This window comes from Juglans microcarpa x Juglans regia, chromosome 6S (genome assembly GCF_004785595.1).
Source record: "Juglans microcarpa x Juglans regia isolate MS1-56 chromosome 6S, Jm3101_v1.0, whole genome shotgun sequence".
Lineage (NCBI taxonomy): Eukaryota > Viridiplantae > Streptophyta > Magnoliopsida > Fagales > Juglandaceae > Juglans > Juglans microcarpa x Juglans regia.
The window spans coordinates 21,599,720-21,616,794 of NC_054605.1; the positions used below are offsets into that span (position 1 = coordinate 21,599,720).

Consider the following 17,075-nt stretch of genomic DNA (forward strand, 5'->3'; position numbering starts at 1 on the left):
CTCCAATTTCCCGAACCATCAGCAACGCAATAGAGTTTCCCTCCCATCCTAGCCGCAGTCCCTCCCTCCCTCAGCCGCACTCGGTGGTCGGCGTGGCCTCTCTCTGCCCTCTTCTCTCGTAGCCTCTCTCTCTTCTGGAGACCACGTAAGTCGCGGCTCTCTTCTCCTGTCGCCTCTCTCTCTCTTCTGGAGACCACGTAAGTCGCGCGGCTCTCTTCTCCCGTCGTCTCTCTCTCTCTCTCTCTCTCTCTCTCTCTCTCTCTCGTTTTGAGGTTGTGTTGTGTCTGAAAATTTTCAGGGTCTCGAGGCTAACGAAGCTGCAACTCCTTGAAATTGCCTCTCTCTGTCTCTCTCTCTCGATCACGGAATCAGAGTGAGTTTGTGTAATTTTGTGATGAAACACTAATGTAAAATCTGTGTAATTTTTTGATGATATGGTCGTGTAAAATCTGTGTAATTTTGTGATTATATGGTTGTGTAAAATATGTGTAATTTTGTGACGAGTCTGTGTAAAATCTGTGTAACTAATATAGGGTGGATGTTGCAGTTGATGAGTTTGTGTAAAATCTGTAACTAAAATAGGTTCCAAGATAGTTTAGTCTTGAGAGTTGATGACTTTTGCTTCTCTATATTATCTAAGAGTGAAAATTCGAACTGTATGTCAATGTAATTGTATTGTGGGTCATAGGATGGTTGCAAGGATTGGATAAAAACAAAAACTGTATTCTAAGGATTGGATACACTATATTCTATAATCCCAAAGTTAAATGATTAACCTGAACATGTGGGGCTGTTTTAGTGATTTACAATCACTAAAACAGGCCCAAGTTGAGTTAATATTGTGATTATACTGGGACTGTTTTAATGAAGATTATTGAGGTTTGAGTTACTCCCTTGGCAATAGCACTATTAGATTTATTAGTGTCAAAACTCGGGGCTGGTGGTGTTCGAGCCAAGTACCTATCGACTGGGGCTATTGCCAATAGATTTATTGGGTTTGAGTTACTTACTTGGCAATGGCACCATTAAAACAACTATTGAAACACTATTTATTGGCAATAGCACCATTCAAACGCTTGCTTAGTGTCATAACCCAATATTGTGATTATACTGGGGTTGTTTCAATGGCAATACTGTGTACCAATCGACTGAAACCCTAAAACAGTGCAGTCTGTCTTTCCTTCCTTCTGCCAAAATATATGATCTCGAACACCACCAACTGCAGAGCAGCTATTAATCTCACTTGCCGTTGAGATTTATCTCTGTTTAGGTTTGTTTCTTGTTAACTATGTATTTCCAAGCTCTCTTCTATATTTAAGTAACCCAATATAGAAGAGAGCTTGGAAATACATAGTTTTTTTTAACTTATTGGGTTACTTAAATTCTTGTGTCTATTCCATATATGACGGCTTTGAATATTTTAGTTATAGCGTACTGAGTATTTACTTTTCTCTTCATCATTACAAATCCTTATAATAAAAACCCAGCAGCTCTTTTTCTTAAAGCTTTTAAATGCTAGATGGAGTGGAGTTCATGGATTTTCCGCATGCCAGTTGCTTGATTAGATCCCCTTAGACTCTGTTCAATTCCCAAGTGAGGGAAAGATATAGTAAATCTTAGTGGTAATCTTTATAGAGGAACTTATCCAGCAATTCGGTTCCCAGGGATATGAATGGGAAATGTAGAAACTGATGCTTGGATGTGTGTTAAAAAAGTTGATTCGGGCAATGCAAGGGTGCAATTGATGTTGAGGAGGAATCCATTTTGTAGTTATTTTTATGGGATCTATATTATAAAAATGAATGGTGCTTGGAGGAGATATCTTGGATTTTTATATGCTTGGACCTGTACCATATTATGTTATTGTTTTGCCCTTAAACCTAGCTCACAGTGCATGCCATTAACAATAAGGTAAAACGAAAACTTCAGAAGGCATTTAAGAAAACTCATAAGAGATGCAAATTTGTGTTTAAACAAGTGATTTGTGTTATTTCTTGTGCAGTAATTGACTTCCCAAGCACATAATCGGGTTAGTGTCAAATGGGAAAAAAAAGTTTAAGTTCTCTATCCCAAAGCTTTAGCCCCATATTAGAATTATTCATTCATTTATTTATCTTTAGATTTGTATAGAAAAAGACGTAACGATCTTCAAATATTTGAGTAACAATTTCTCAGTTTCTGATATGTAGGAAAACAGAGTGAAGGATAACAATGCTGCCACAGCGCATGAAGAAGGTCATTACGGATAATCCAAAGAAGCTTGCCAACTTGATTGACCTTGTAAATCTTCCATCGACGCTCAGAGACTTTGTGGGTCAGTCTCAGATTTCTCGTCTAGGCTGTTTCATGCATGTCTGGTCCTACATCAAGACCAACAATCTGCAGGTTCTCTCTCAGCATTTTTCAAAATCGAAGGTTTTTTTTTTTTTAATACTAATCCAAGAGAACTAAAAGATTTGTTGAAAAAATGAATGATGATTTTGGACAAGAACCAGATTTGTTTGATCTCCTAGACATACCCCCTTGTCGCGTTACTGGCAATTTATGCGCATAATTCTCTGGTCCTATCATGTGTTTTTTGGGGGGGGGGGGGGGGGGGGGGGTTAATTATCCACATGTATGGTTGTCTCAGTTATAATAGGTGATGCCTACCTCTGTTAACAGGGTTTTATTTTTTTATTTTTTTACTGTCAGAATAACCTCAATCTCAATGACTTACAACTGATCAAATCTAGGGTGACTATATAACCGAATGCAATTAGTGTTTTATTTACCTTTTTATGATTATAATTCTAACTTGCTAGCTGTATGTTTATTTAATGCATGTGGACTTCCTTGACACTGACGAACATGAGTGTCTCTTTATTTCTTAAGGATACAAACAACAAAAATGTGGTCAATTGTGATAAAAAGCTGAAGAGTATTTTGTTGGGCAAGCCTCGGGTTGAGCTAGCTGAACTTCCTGCATTGATCAAATTGCATTTTCCTAAAGAGCCAAAGTAAGCTGTGCAATTGAGTTGAAGGTGCCAATGTTCGGTCTTCCCCCAAAGTATTCGCCTCCTTCAGATGATCCTGAAAAAAAAAATTAGGTGCTTCTTGTTGTACAACAGAATTAATTGATGAGTTTATCTATGTTTGAATTTGTAGTTAATTGTAGTTACTTCATCCGCAGCATTGAAATGAATCTGAAGTAGCTAATGTTTTTATTTGTGAAATTCCTATATCCGAATTGGGGAAATTGTTGATAAAATGCTCGAGCAATACAACATATTCTCTACTCGTAAAGGTCTGTTCTCACCAAGGATGAGAGATACCTAATATTTGGTAGGTTGGTTGGAACATTTCCTTTCCATGGCATTTATTTCATAGAAATAGAAAGGTGCTGCAACTAGTTTAAAAGAGTGTGGGCAAAACCTCTTGCATTCTTGTCATCTCATTCACCTGCCCGTTACATTATATACGTAGATTCAATAAAAAGAAAGAACACACGTATGTCGTAGTGAAGTTTGGGGAGGATCTCAGTTGATGTGGACAATTCCAATTACAACAGGGAGAGCAATGCCGTCTAGTTACCAGAGAAACTCGGCTAGACTACTTTTCATCACATTATCGGCGACAATACCGTTCGTTTTCTCTGTGGGATGGAAGGAATCCCAAAATATGTATTTATTTGCATCTGAACATGTAAATGGGTTTATTTGATCACACAAATAACTCATCTCGAACAAGCCCGTTCCACAACATGCTTTTGCTGTATCCTCAAAACCTGCAATTATAAAAATGATATCACTTATAGTTTGGATCTTTTGTACGAAATATATGTGATGTGATTATGAACTTAAGCTGGGCTTAGGATCCACGCAGAGAGAGAGAGAGAGAGGTACTGTTTGAATATAGTTTTGGTAGAATGTCACAACAACAAAAAAAGAAAAATCTAGCTTCATAGTTTGGTAGAAAGGTCAGAAACAAGATTGAATGACTGAAAAACAGTGGATAGAAGAATATTTTATGAAAGAGGTGTCAGGGTGACTCTGGCCCGTCATGGAGCAAGCAAAGGCTAAAGCAAACTCTCTGCCACCTCCATCTCTATTTCAAAAGACACACACACACATAACCCATGTGCAGTGACGTCTGTAACTGGGATTATATCACTAATTAAACCAAGTTTGGGTATTAAAGAAAGACTAGTTAAACCAAGTGAGATGTAGATTCCCAATTGGCTTGTAGCTGTAACAAGTAGCCATTTATCCATTCACACTACCTACTCTCCTCAATAACATGTTTATCCTCTTGCTTCAAATTGGCTCATCAATGACCCTGGAATTATGTTGCTGGCTGGACTTTATGCAAAATGTCAAACCATCGTAATAACAAAGTAACATAGCAAAAAGTTTACCAAACGACTCTGGATTCTGAATGATTTCCAAGAGGATATCATATGGGTTCGAAAACACCAGTCGGATTCCAGCCAGCTCCTTGTTCAGATTTGCAATCAATCCCTTCAACTTTTCATTGAAATCTTTGGCCACATTGTTGTATTCTTCTATGCACTCACTTCCGGACAAGATGTTTGTAGTTCTCTCCAATGGCAAACACCCCATAGGAGGAACCCCACCTATGCATATCTTCCGAGCTCCGAGATTGTAGAGCTCTCTGATGAAATTTCCTGCAATACCTGCTAGAAAATTCTGGTACTCCACGATAGAAAACTCTGATGATCGTCTTGGCAAAACATAGTAGTTCTCTAGGAAATCGTTGGTTCCTATGCTCATCAGGTAGAGTGCTTCACATAGGACCTCGTTCGCTTTCTCTTCGCCTAGATATCCTCTCAGGTCCTTCTGGTATTCCTTATAGTATTCCATTTCCTTCCACAAAGGTATTACAGACTGCAATTAATAAAGAAAATTAGCCTGTACCTCCTCATAGATTAAAAACCTTTGGCATATTCGAGCTCTGTAACTGAATTCAGTATATGGTATTTTAGTAGACATTAAGAAACATAATCAAATTGACGAGAACTTGTTTAAGGTGACTGAATTTACTGAAAACTCTGAAAATAAAGACTGCAGCTTTCTGTCTGAGTTCTGTAGTATGATTTTACCAAGGTCAAAATCTGACTTACTAGCACATCAGAAGTAGCATTATCATAACCAGTTCCAGCCGAAGCGAAGCATACTCCACTCGCAAAATCTTTGATATCATATGTTGGATCCAAATATGCAGGGATTGTTGGCTTGATCCCAAAAGCTTCAGAAATGAAGTCTGTTGGAATTCGACCATTGGAAAACCTTCCGGTGGGTTGACCGCCGATGAAATCTCTACCATAAGGCTCGAAATTACTCTTTAGGATTGTGGAGATCTGGTTGTTGTTACCTGAATCCACAGAAGAGTCTCCAAACACTATAATGGCCGGAACTCTTGCATATATGTTTGATAATTGCAGTAGGAGATGAGCTAAGAGGAACCAATGAATGGTCTTATAATTATTAGCCATCTCTTTTTTGCCCACTTTAAGTTTGATCCCGACTCATTGGTTTATAGTAATACTAAGCCTAGAGGTGGTTAGTATTATAGTATAGTTGGTAGGAAAAGTTTGAGTGAGGAAAGACGGCAGAAGTTAGAAGTAAACTGAAGCTGGCGAAGGTTGTTGAGACTCTTAATCGCTTTTGGTAGGATTGTGCTTTGTGCATATGTGTGTGAGTCGAGGAGAGTTGGTCTGAATATATATGAGGTTTACTATTTTAAGCAACCGTTAGCTGGTATTAAAAATACTTTTTTTTTTTTTTTTTTTAATTTAATTCTAGCTGATGTAACAGATTTCTATATCAGTGATGTGCCAAAAAACAATCTTGCAGAAAGATTTTTTCTACTTGAAAGAGGTAGGAATTGCTTATGAAAATACATACTAATGTGAGTTTGAAAGCTAACAATCAAAGCTCAAAAGGGCACGTTCTAACGCCTGGAAAGGCAATGACGTTTTCTGTTTTGCAGCACTGCTTTTGTGGCGTTTCATTGAGTTGCAGTTCACAATTTTAATGTGACGCACCCGTTCATTTAACTAGTGGACTGGGGCTATTAATATAGAAAATATAGATTATTGTCTGGACCTAGCCCTGGAGATCGGGTAGGAATAACAAGGCTTACCCTGAATGTTGTCTTATGTAGGACCTTTTCCCAACCCAAACACAAAGTTTCTTTTGGGGCTTTGTTTCTCATTAGGTAACAGACCCGCGGGCTTTTGGAATAACAAAAAAATAAAGAAGCAAAAAACAGAAAGCAAAAGAAACTTAAATCAATATCATGACAGGTGCCCCATAGTCAGAGTTTAGAGTGCCACATTCTTCTCGAATCACCCCTTTCTATTTTACTAAACCAAATTAGTGATCCTCAAGCGGCAGGGAGTCCTATCCTCCATGGCAGCTTCCAAGCTACAGGCTTTCTGGAACCACCCAGCTGGCCCCAAAACCAGTTTTGTTCCCTCCTCTCATCTTCTCTCTCCCTTTATTTATTTATTTATTTTTCCATTTATAGTATGCTGTAATGCTACTTCAACTTGTATGATATAAAAACGAAAAAAATGCTATAATTTAGTATTTTTTTGGTCTGTGTAATTCGTGGAAGAATAATCGGTCTGATGGTGGAATAGAGCATTTCATGAGAACGTGGGGAGAGATTTTAATTTTTGATGTGCTCGTGCTTTGTTTTGATGGCGTCTACGTAGGAATTTACTTGCAACATGTAATTTTATGCAGAACTTATACTCTAGTAAAATTCAATTTTCTTGAGGATAATTCATAGTAGTCCTCTTTTGGCTAGTTGCGGTATTTGTCTATCTGTATTCTTTAGGCAGATAAAACTGCCTTGTCTGTAAAGCAAAGCATTAAACTAAAGTTTTGATTATCCCAGAGCTAGTTGCTTTGTCAAATGTCAAGAATGTTAGTTCTAGATTAATCATTAATCAAAACCTTGTCCAAACTGTTTTCTTGGAGTTGCCTACTTGGTCTTCTTGACCAATGGTGAGCTGTTGACTTTGTATTGCTTATAATTTTTCTAACATACTCTCGATCGACTGACTATAAAAAAATGTAGTTCACTTTTGGGCTCCAACTGCTAAATGGGTGATCAGCATAGCAAACATTGCTGACTTCTCAAAGCCACCTGAAATCATATCTAATCCTCAGCAAACAGGTGTGCACCTTATAAAAATTGAATTACCATTCTTGCATTGATTTCTAGTTTCAGTTTTGGTGAAGGATCTAGTCTTTTCTCTTATTAAATTGATGTCATATTAACCTCCAATTTTATGCAGTGGTTACATTCACCGGACTTATTTGGTCACGCTACAGCTTGGTGATTACGCCGGTATGGTTAGTTTCCAGCTTTGAAGATATTAGACTCGAACATGGATTAAAGGTTCTTTTGTAACTGTTCAAAGTGTTCTGTTCTGTAGTCTTGTTCTGCAATACCGAACTCTGGTCCTGGTTGGTGCGTTTATTGCTTCAATGAGATGGGGTAAATATGCATGGATCAGTTATTTGAATGTATCTCCTCCCAAATAAACCACACCACCTATTCATCGTATTGTGGGTAAAGATAACAAGTTATATGTCTATGTAGAGGTAGTCAAGGAGGGAGAGAACTGTGACTAGAAAAAGGGTCTATTGGCAAGTGTCAGCCTTTATTTTGTGGTGATAAAATATGACTACTTCATCTTATCATCCTAGCTAGAGATAACTCTGCAATGTGAAAATGTTACGGTTACATGATCGTGTTTATTTACAGGTCCCGAAGGTTTCATTTTTGTGTCAAGTATCCTCCTTAAAGCGATAGTCGTGTTGCCAAATCATATTAAACTAAAATTAAGAGGGAGCAATGACGCTTGCATTTATAATTACTCAGTCAGCAGTGCTTTTGCCTTCCAAATTCTAAATTTTATGTGGACTATGGCTTGCAGCTGATTCTGAGTTGCTCATAAAATTTTCCTGATACTGCAGAAGAACTGGAATCTTTTCAGTGTTAACATCACGATGGCTGGGACAGGATTGTATCAGAGAGCGCGCAAACTTAAGTAAGTTGGAAGCTTGAATCAAACCCTAGTAATAATTTGAGGTCTGAGTCTGAGTCTGCCTGTTTTTAACAGCTCTGGCTTTCCTCTTGGTTGAAACATAAATGAGCTCGCTGCTGCAAGCAGCCACTGAAGTTGCAGTTACTCCTGCAAGTTTATTATAAGAGATGTTTGGAAATAATTCTCATTCTATTCTATTTCATCTCATTCCATTTCATTTATTTTCTAAACATCACTCAAATACAAATATTTTCAAACTAATCATCGTTATTTTTTCAAATTAATCATTACAAATTTTCAAAACTTTCAAACAATAAACAATTCAATTTTTTCAAATTTTAAGATAAAAATTATATTAAAAAAATTAGATTTTAACAATATTTAAATTTTATTATATTTTTTATTCAATTTTTTCTCTCAACTTTTCCAAAACTCAAAAAATTCTTAATTCAAACTATCTCACTACTATTCACAAATCATCTTACTACTATTTATAAAATTCTCATCTCATCCCCACTTATTGGATTGATAAATGGATGTATTGTTGCCTTTAAGAAATAAGATGAGATGAGAATTTTATAAATAGTAGTAAGATAAAATGAGATGAGATGTGATGAAATAGAAACTTTTCCAAACATCTCCAGTTCAATTTAATAAGTTATATCTATATTCGAGAAGTGCCGTTCGAAGCTATCTAAACCACGCACTATCACATGTCTTCATTTGATTTGTCAGATTCAAATGTTAAAATTTATTTTCAATTCAAATTATAATTACGTGAATAATGTATAGTGTAGAGAATTTAGAATAGAGTTATTCGTCTCATGTAGTCAATATTAACATTTTCTTCTTTGTTCAGGCACGACTTCTTTTCGGAGACAGAAGTAGCGGGTGCAAAAGAGTGTTGAAAACAAATGTAGTTGACTTTTTTCCATGTTAGATTCTTAAGGAAGTATTATGTTGTCGGTAGTTCTGGTCTCACTTGGCTGTATTTCCATGTTAAGGAAGTGTGTGTTTAGTGTTTGTTTCGAAAAAATTTTTATTCTAAAATTTTTATCTTATCTTTTTTTTAACATCATTTAAATACATATATTTTTAGATTATTTATTATAACTTTTTTAATTTTTTTTAAAAAATAAAAAAAATTCAACTTTTTTAACTCTTCAAACAAAAATTATATTAAAAATTATATTCTAATAATATTTTAACTTTATAATATTTTTTATTTAATTTTTTTTTTCCATAAAATTTGACTCAAAGTATCTCATTATTATTTACAAATTACCTTACGATTATTTATAAAATTCTCATCTTGTTTCAATTTTCAAACCGGGCATGACAGAAAATCAATGGTAGATGATACTTGGTAAATTATTTCTGAAAACAATTAATTTTGCTGATACTTGGAATGAAAAAAACCCTCTTCTTGAGTCAACTGCAGACATATTTTAGTATCAAGGAAAATGCTAAAGCGACTTATGAGTTCTCTCGATTTTTATTTTTTTTTATTTAATGATTAAGAAATTATTTTTTATTGAATTTGTGAGTTTTTTAAAAAATAATTAAAATGATTAAAAAAAATATACAAAATGCAATTATCGGTTGGAAGTGTCGGGACACCTCTACGTGGCCCAAGCACTTCCCTTAGTATCAAAGACTGTATGTTTACTGTCATACAAATGAGAGAAAAAAATATTGATATAAAATTAAATTGAATTGAATTGAGTTAAAATAATAAAATATTATTAAAATATTATTTTTTAATATTATTATTATTTTAAAATTAAAAAAAATTAAATTATTTATTATATTTTATATTAAAATTTAAAAAAATACAAGAATAAGTTGAGATAGATTTATATACATTTTTTTCTTTTTGGACTGATAAACAAGAAAAAAAGAATAGAAATCTCGGATAATTTACGGGGGTAAATTGATTTTTTTTTTTCTTGACGAAGCGGTAAATTGATTTGAATCTCAATCATCGGCTTGTGGCTACACCTTTAATCTCATACAACACGGACGTGGAGTTCCCACTGCTTCTCCGTTCACCCCAGTCGGTCCGTACATGGTTCTGGTCTGGTCGTGTTCTTCTAGAGGCTTCCAAAACTGGAAATTAAAGCCCAACTCGGAAAACATATGGACGGCAATAACCTTTGCTAAATCCCAAAATGCTCCATTTTTTGCCTTGCAAAAACTTAAGCTGGCTCGTCTCCTAGGCAAAGTGGTTCTATTCTATTGAGGGGTAATTTAGTCAAGGAATAAATACCCCTGTGAAACCCACGGATTTTTCAGTCTCTCGGTTTTCTTTCTACCCCAGCACCATTTATATTTTCCTCCCCACCCCCCCCCCCCCAACCCTCTAGCTTTGCACTTCTCCTCAAAATCCCCATTCCATTTTTCTCTCCCGATAATATTTATTTTTCGGTTTCCATTCTGCTCTCCTCCACTGATTCATTGTCTGCAGCCATGTTCGTCTCTAGGGTTTTTTCACGTGTCCCTAGGCGAATCGTCCCACGGAGCTCCTTGCTCCTCCTCTCTGTTCCCCAAAATCAGCAGTCGGCAATCCTCTGTGACCATCTCCATTCCCTTGCTCGTGAATCCCCGAACGCGGTATGCATCGGATACCCGCCTTTAATTTTTTTTTTGTTGGTGGTTGATTGCGGCCAGGGTTTTGCTAGGGTTTTAGGTTGCTGAAAATTAAACTGATGTACAAGGAATTTTGGATTTTTTCTGGTTCACTAAACGTCGTTTTACTTTTATCTTTTTTGTTATAGATCATAGTCTAAGCAATTGGAGTATAAAAGAACATTTTTTTACGTTTATGTAGACTTCAAGATTTTACAGGTTTATGCTGATTGGATATTTGTTTTTTCTTTTGTTATTTAATGTTTCAAAAGTTTTCATTTTTGGTTTCTATATTCTTCTTGTAGCAAAATTGATTGCTGTCAAAGATGAAACTGATCTTTTTTTAAGAATTGTGTAACGGTTTCTTTTGCTTATGGCTCCGCTTCATGTAACAATCATCCGAGGATAATCTGAATGATGCCTTTTGTTTTTGTTTTTTGTTTTTAACCTTTTGACAATTGATATAGAGATTCTTTGGTATTAAGAAAGTTGTATTTTCAATCCTAAAATGTTGCCGCCGTTTCATCATCATTCATAGACGTTTGGTTTCTTTTAACGAGTTACGCATCCGCTTTTTATGTTACAGTTAGTACCAAGTCAGGTGTCTTTCCTACATCATTCAGCACCACACCTCTCCATCTTCCAAAGATTTGGAGTTTCTTCATCGGCCTCTCCTGAGCCTACTGACAAGGAAAATGGGAGTAATGGAGAGAATAATGGCGCTTCTAGGAATGCAGAGCCCTCAAACACTAGCGGAGATGCTAAACTTTCGAATCAAGCTGAAGATTCAGGTTTGGAATGGAGCAAAGCTAAAGAATCAGATCCTATTTTGGAATCCCAGTCTGTTAAAAGGAGGAGAAAAGGTACTAAACGAATTGCATTTTCTGATTCAGATTCAGAGAGTGGAGAGGAGCTTTCCATGGATGATTTGGTTAAACTAGTGGCTGAGAAGGAAGAGCTTTTGAAGTTAAAGCACGAAGAGATTGAGAAGATGCAAGATAAAGTTCTCCGTAGTTATGCAGAGATGGAGAATGTCATGGACAGAACAAGACGGGAAGCAGGGAACTCGAAAAAGTTTGCCATACAGGTTTGCATTTTTTTCTTAAAAAGATCTCCTTTTTTCACTGCTAATTGGCTAGCTACTTACACTTAAATTCAGGTTTATTGTAAACATTTTTTTTTTCCTTATCTTTGATAGTCTTCACACTGACATACTTGGGAAACATGTGGCAGAGTTTTGCAAAGAGTTTACTGGATGTCGCAGACAACTTGGAAAGAGCTTCTTTGGAAGTCAAAAAGAGTTTTGCGAAACTTGATACTTCTACAGACTCGGCTGGAGCTCTGCCACTCTTAAAAACACTTCTAGAAGGTGTTGAAATGACCGAGAAACAACTTCTGGAGGTAATATTTCTCTAGACGTTGCCTGTCACCGCTCAGTCATACATGATACAGCTCCCTGATTAAATGTATAGAGTTAATCTGCCTTGCATATTACAGTAATTAAAAAAAAAAAAAATTCTTGTCCTTTTTTTTTTTTTTTTTTTTTTTTTTTTTTCTGATGATATAAATTATTGCGAAATGTGCTTTGCAGCTATAATCTGAGGTACAAGTCCCTAAGTTGTAATTTTCTTTAACTTTTTTCATTTTGGGTTAATACATTTCTTTAGTCAATATTTTGCCTTTGATTTAAGGTTCATGAATTCTTTTGTTTCAGGTATTCAAAAAATATGGAGTAGAAAGATTTGATCCCCTGGATGAACCATTTGATCCACATAGGCATAACGCTGTCTTCCAACTACCAGATGGTTCCAAGCCTCCAGGCACTGTTGCTGCAGTTCTTAAGGTATCAATTTTAGTAAGCCTATTGTTTTCTTTGTATGATCTTTATATTATTATAGATTAGTTTCATAATGGGTGCGGACACATGTAGGGGCGAATATAGATATTTTAAAATTGGATTTCCCACCTTCATTTTAATATATATGAAATTAGGACATATTTTATAAGAGTCATTCTACTTATTATCTCTATACCACACTCATACTTAATTTTAATTTTTTATTCTTTTTTTGTTTTATTATTGCTCTAAAGGAATTATTTTACTCATCATTCATACACCATATATGTGATAAGGGAAAAAAATAAGAAAAATAAAAAGATCATGCGTGGTGTGTTATGTAGGGATGATGAGTATAATTTTTCATTCTATTATATTTTGTTTCTGCCCGTCTTTTAAGTGGATCCTATACCTTCAAACACTGTTTGTAGTTAATGGTGTTCAAGGGCTGATGGTAGCCTAAACGTCTAATCAAGGGCTGTTTGGAATACTAAACGTCTAATCATGAGTATTTTTTATTTTTTTTGGTATTGCAGTCAGGATACTTGCTTCATGATCGAGTTATTAGGCCGGCTGAAGTTGGAGTAACTCCGGCAGTGGAGAATGCGGCTGAGGATAGTGCAAGCTGAAAAGGACCCTCAAGCTTGAAGAACAGACAACCTGGAGTTTTTACTAATAATCATGTTAAAATTTTGCGCTTGTTTGAGCGAAAGATTTAGCGTATATGTTTTTATTGTTTGACCGGCTTTAGGAACTATCTTGAGCACAGCACAAAGTGACAATTTTATATTTCTTCCGCACTCAATCGTTGGCTTCTTGTTGTCATAGAAGTCAAAGACACGCCACAAAAGGGTCTTGTTACAATAGAATATTCTGCTTATGGCGAACTTGATGGATTAAGCTTTCATGAGATGCCGTTTAGCCTTTCGCTGATTTCTATTTTCTACTCTCAAGTGTTGCCGTCTCTTTACCTGTAGCCTTGTGACTCTGGTGGTGCTCTTCTTTGGCTATTTCAGCCACTGCCATAATCAGGCTAGACATATGAACGAGACAGACCTGAAATTAAGCAAGAAATTTGACTAGATCTCTCTGATCCAATTCTTATGATACTAAAGGATAGCTGAAGGATGGGCATTATTAGTCCTGCAGGTTACATTTTTGAGAAATGATTTGTACATTTTTTAAATAAACAAGTCTCGTACGAGTACTTGTAAAGCTTCTAACTTGCTGTCTCCGCGCTGGACATCATAGATTGCGTGTGGAGTGTGAACTACATACCAGAAAGGAATGAAATATTAAAGCATAAACGTACCATCAGTGGTGAAACAGCGTGAACAGACAACACCACTATTAAGTCATCATGTGCTTGCTCATTATGCACTACTGAACTTACTAGCCTCGATATTTATATAAAGCTATAAGACAAACCAAGGCTACGACTTAGTTACAGAATTAAGCAGTACCACATTTAGATAGTTGACCGTACAATGTCCCATGGCCGTAATAGCCACCAAATACTGGCGTCTTGTAATTGCATGAGCAATTTCTTCAGATCATTTTGTTTCCGCAAACACTGAACATCAACGTGTTGACCAAACCCCACTTGAATCTCTGTTCTGACCAACAGAGTCGACGTTGCTATTGTGGCCTTTCAAGCACAAACCCAAATCCAAATGGCTTATATTTGAATCCTGCAAGCCTAGTATATTATTGTCAGACTCCTGCATTATACAACACAAACTCAATCAATGATTTTTCAGTTCAATGTTGTAGGCACCGCAAAAATTCACTTCATATTCAAACATCTATCAGTTTGCTGCAATGTTGATCTTAACTTCAAAAAAATCTATGCACAGAAACCATAAGTAACGACCAAGAACATCGGACCAAACTTTATCCTGCAGTATGGGATGGCTACTTAAAATCCATCCAGTATGGTACATTTCTAGAAAAATGAATAATTAGGAATTTTGAAGATTGCAAAGGGACGATGCGGAGATTAAGGCTTCGTTTGGAAACATAACTCATCTCAACTCATTATTACAACTTTTTTAAATCCTAATACAAAATATAATAAACAATTCAACTTTTTCAAATCACAAAATAATAATAATAATAATAAATAATATTCTAATAATATTTTATCAACTCAACTCAACTCACTTCAACATCCAAACGCACTCTAAAAAAACTAGCATGAGCAGTTGGGACTCTCAAATAAATTAATTGGCTTTATTTGAGAAATTATTTCCAACTTCCGAAGACGAGTAGCAAGTTACAACAGAAGAGGAATCCTAGAATATGAGAAATTAATTAACTTTCACACTTCAGCTTAAGCAAAAAGGAATGGAATAAACAACTAACTCTAGCCGGAACAAGGAACAAGACAAACACTGGAGAACAGAACGAATACTATGATTATATGAGGATTATCATCCGTTCCCACTTCCCGCCTTTTTTTTTTTCTATGGAATTGAGAAAACAGAGGAAGATTGAACCTAAGTCAGATTTAACAGCATCACCTGAGTTTCTTTTTTCGGAACTGCATCGATGTTCAGCTTCAGATAATGGTCGGTCTGAATTTTGTTACCTTCATCTTCCGAATTTTTAATGTACGCCTTTTTCTGTTCTTCTAGCACAGCAATCTGCGCAATCACCAGTGATCAACTCTTGCTCATGAAAAGGGGAAATTTTGGAAAGAAGAGCAACAACAAGAAGTCTACTTTCTCTTATCTAGTGTAAGAATCCTCAACCAAGTGATCCAGTTGCAACAAATTATCAACAAAGAGGTGAAAAGAGCGCAAGGGCTTTAGTTGGTTTGCAAGAAACCGTCAACTAAATTCCCAACAGTTTTCCTAAGAATTCTCAAGTCCAACGCCAATTCGCTGGAGCTGTTAAAATTCCACGGAACGCACAAAATAAAGGACCACAAAATCATGGAAATGAAGCCATAATAGAAGAAGAACTTTTCAGCTTTTCCAGTGCAGTGCCGGCATCGAAAAGGAATTTTATTTAACACCCCCACCCCCCAAAAAAAAATCCAAGTAAAACAAAACTTGGTCTGCGTACAAATGAAAACAAAACCCTAGAAAGAAGAAACCACTACACGTAACAGCTCAAATGAAAACAAAACCCGCAACTTTTAAAGAAAAACCCCTCCAGGGTCCCGATAATTCCGTGAAAAAACCCTATGTTAACAAAATAGTACATATATAGAGTGTATGTTTACAGGAGTGTAGCGGAACTTCCGTCTCGGTGGCTCGTCGGCAGAGCCAGCGGAGGTGGTTTCAGAGACGGTGCTGGGAGAGATAGGGGTCCAGCGGCAGAGAAGGAGCCGAGAGCTGCCGTTGGATTGGGAGTGGGAGCTGTGGTAGTTGAATCTGGATTGAGAAACGTGGACCCACTTCTTCTTCCACTTCCTCACAGGGCCGCTGAACACGGTGGCAGATGGTCCGTAGCGGGAAGACGCCCGTCCAAGCCTCGACCCGACTCCCTCCATATTCGGAGCCCGGAGGACAAGCTCGCGCTCCGGCCGGTGTTTGTGTTGTCCTCGTAATGTAACAGACGGGCAGTCCCAGGTTAGCTCAGTTGAGAGTGAGACAGGACTGCATCTGCTAAATGGATACCAAGAAAGGAATACGACGCCGTTGTAACTATACCGTTTATTTATGATTTATGTTGGTCTCCAACCCTGCAATGCCCGGATTGCTCCCGAATTGCAGCGCAACACGTACGGTACAGGTAGGAGGGCAAGGAGAGTAGTCCTGGACCCACCTGGTCTCCGTTGTCCTGGACCCATCTGCTCGGCCCAAACCCCCGGCCCAATTTGTGCTCACTTCGTGCATATTCACGTTCATGTTTTTTTTTCAAGACTACTAGATCTATTTGTTGTACTCTTACTTTTAGCGACAGGGAGATTAGGTTGTAGCTTGATCCTATCGGTAGTAGAATATATCTGTCTTTTCAAGTTTGTGTAAAAAATGCCAAATCTCTCTTGTTGGTTGTCTCCATCGATACCATCCTAGTTTAAATGTTTGGTGAAAAATGTCTATTCATTTGTCACACGTAAATGTTTGTAAATTTGTCTTTAGACTCATTTTTTGTCTGATTGAATGATTCTATAGTTTCATAAGCCAAAATATTAATGTGGTTTTTTTGAATTATTTTTTTTAATAGGTCACGGAGTAACAGGCTAACAGCCCTAGGTAGGATTTGATGGTCCAAAACAATTCCCATTACATAATTACATTCATTCCCGTCTGCTGTCTAGGCCACACGAAGCAAGCAACAAGGCTTACATTTTCGGGCACAACCTGATCTCCTCTGAATTTATCTGAGCCATCCAGGTGGTTTGGGTTTGTATTTTGGTATTTGAAAAAGTAAAATAATTTAGATACAAATTAATTACATAAAAATAAATTTATAAATTAATGTGATTTAATGTAGTATGTCAAATTGTAAAATTATTTTTATTGTTCTCTTTAAAAAATCAAATATTAATATCTATTTAAAAAAAATAAAAACTCTCGAATCGAGTTTTACTCC

At 36.5% G+C, this 17,075-nt stretch overlaps 5 protein-coding genes across 8 annotated transcripts; 3 read left to right on the forward strand and 2 right to left on the reverse strand.

The window, feature by feature from the left end:
• On the forward strand, positions 1-3,215 carry LOC121237344 (upstream activation factor subunit UAF30). 2 transcript variants are annotated; one of them, XM_041134051.1, is made up of 4 exons: positions 1-145; positions 299-373; positions 2,176-2,385; positions 2,875-3,215. In XM_041134051.1, the coding sequence occupies exons 3-4, from the start codon at positions 2,212-2,214 to the stop codon at positions 3,001-3,003; spliced, it is 303 nt and encodes a 100-aa protein (XP_040989985.1). In that variant the 5' UTR covers positions 1-145; positions 299-373; positions 2,176-2,211; the 3' UTR covers positions 3,004-3,215. The 2 variants fall into 2 exon arrangements, with proteins under 2 accessions (XP_040989985.1, XP_040989984.1); XM_041134050.1 differs by having other exon boundaries at positions 5-145; positions 2,190-2,385.
• On the forward strand, positions 217-13,491 carry LOC121237342 (grpE protein homolog 2, mitochondrial). 2 transcript variants are annotated; one of them, XM_041134047.1, is made up of 7 exons: positions 217-244; positions 10,431-10,678; positions 11,280-11,484; positions 11,587-11,780; positions 11,927-12,094; positions 12,408-12,536; positions 13,067-13,491. In XM_041134047.1, the coding sequence occupies exons 2-7, from the start codon at positions 10,535-10,537 to the stop codon at positions 13,157-13,159; spliced, it is 933 nt and encodes a 310-aa protein (XP_040989981.1). In that variant the 5' UTR covers positions 217-244; positions 10,431-10,534; the 3' UTR covers positions 13,160-13,491. The 2 variants fall into 2 exon arrangements, with proteins under 2 accessions (XP_040989981.1, XP_040989980.1); XM_041134046.1 differs by having other exon boundaries at positions 11,280-11,780.
• On the reverse strand, positions 3,390-5,691 carry LOC121237341 (GDSL esterase/lipase At4g26790). Its single transcript, XM_041134044.1, has 3 exons — positions 5,123-5,691; positions 4,397-4,886; positions 3,390-3,766 (listed from the first exon to the last, which is right to left on the reverse strand). Exons 1-3 carry the CDS (start codon positions 5,492-5,494, stop codon positions 3,570-3,572), a joined length of 1,059 nt encoding a protein of 352 aa, XP_040989978.1. The 5' UTR covers positions 5,495-5,691; the 3' UTR covers positions 3,390-3,569.
• On the forward strand, positions 6,319-8,187 carry LOC121237345 (mitochondrial pyruvate carrier 4-like). Its single transcript, XM_041134052.1, has 4 exons — positions 6,319-6,468; positions 7,090-7,188; positions 7,310-7,362; positions 7,995-8,187. Exons 1-4 carry the CDS (start codon positions 6,414-6,416, stop codon positions 8,070-8,072), a joined length of 285 nt encoding a protein of 94 aa, XP_040989986.1. The 5' UTR covers positions 6,319-6,413; the 3' UTR covers positions 8,073-8,187.
• Positions 13,492-13,792: 301 nt separating the features above from the next.
• On the reverse strand, positions 13,793-16,244 carry LOC121237343. Of its 2 annotated transcripts, none has more exons than XM_041134049.1 (3): positions 15,760-16,244; positions 15,053-15,175; positions 13,793-14,221 (listed from the first exon to the last, which is right to left on the reverse strand). In XM_041134049.1, exons 1-3 carry the CDS (start codon positions 16,027-16,029, stop codon positions 14,111-14,113), a joined length of 504 nt encoding a protein of 167 aa, XP_040989983.1. In that variant the 5' UTR covers positions 16,030-16,244; the 3' UTR covers positions 13,793-14,110. The 2 variants fall into 2 exon arrangements, with proteins under 2 accessions (XP_040989983.1, XP_040989982.1); XM_041134048.1 differs by having other exon boundaries at positions 13,793-14,251; positions 15,760-16,240.
• Positions 16,245-17,075: the final 831 nt, after the last annotated feature.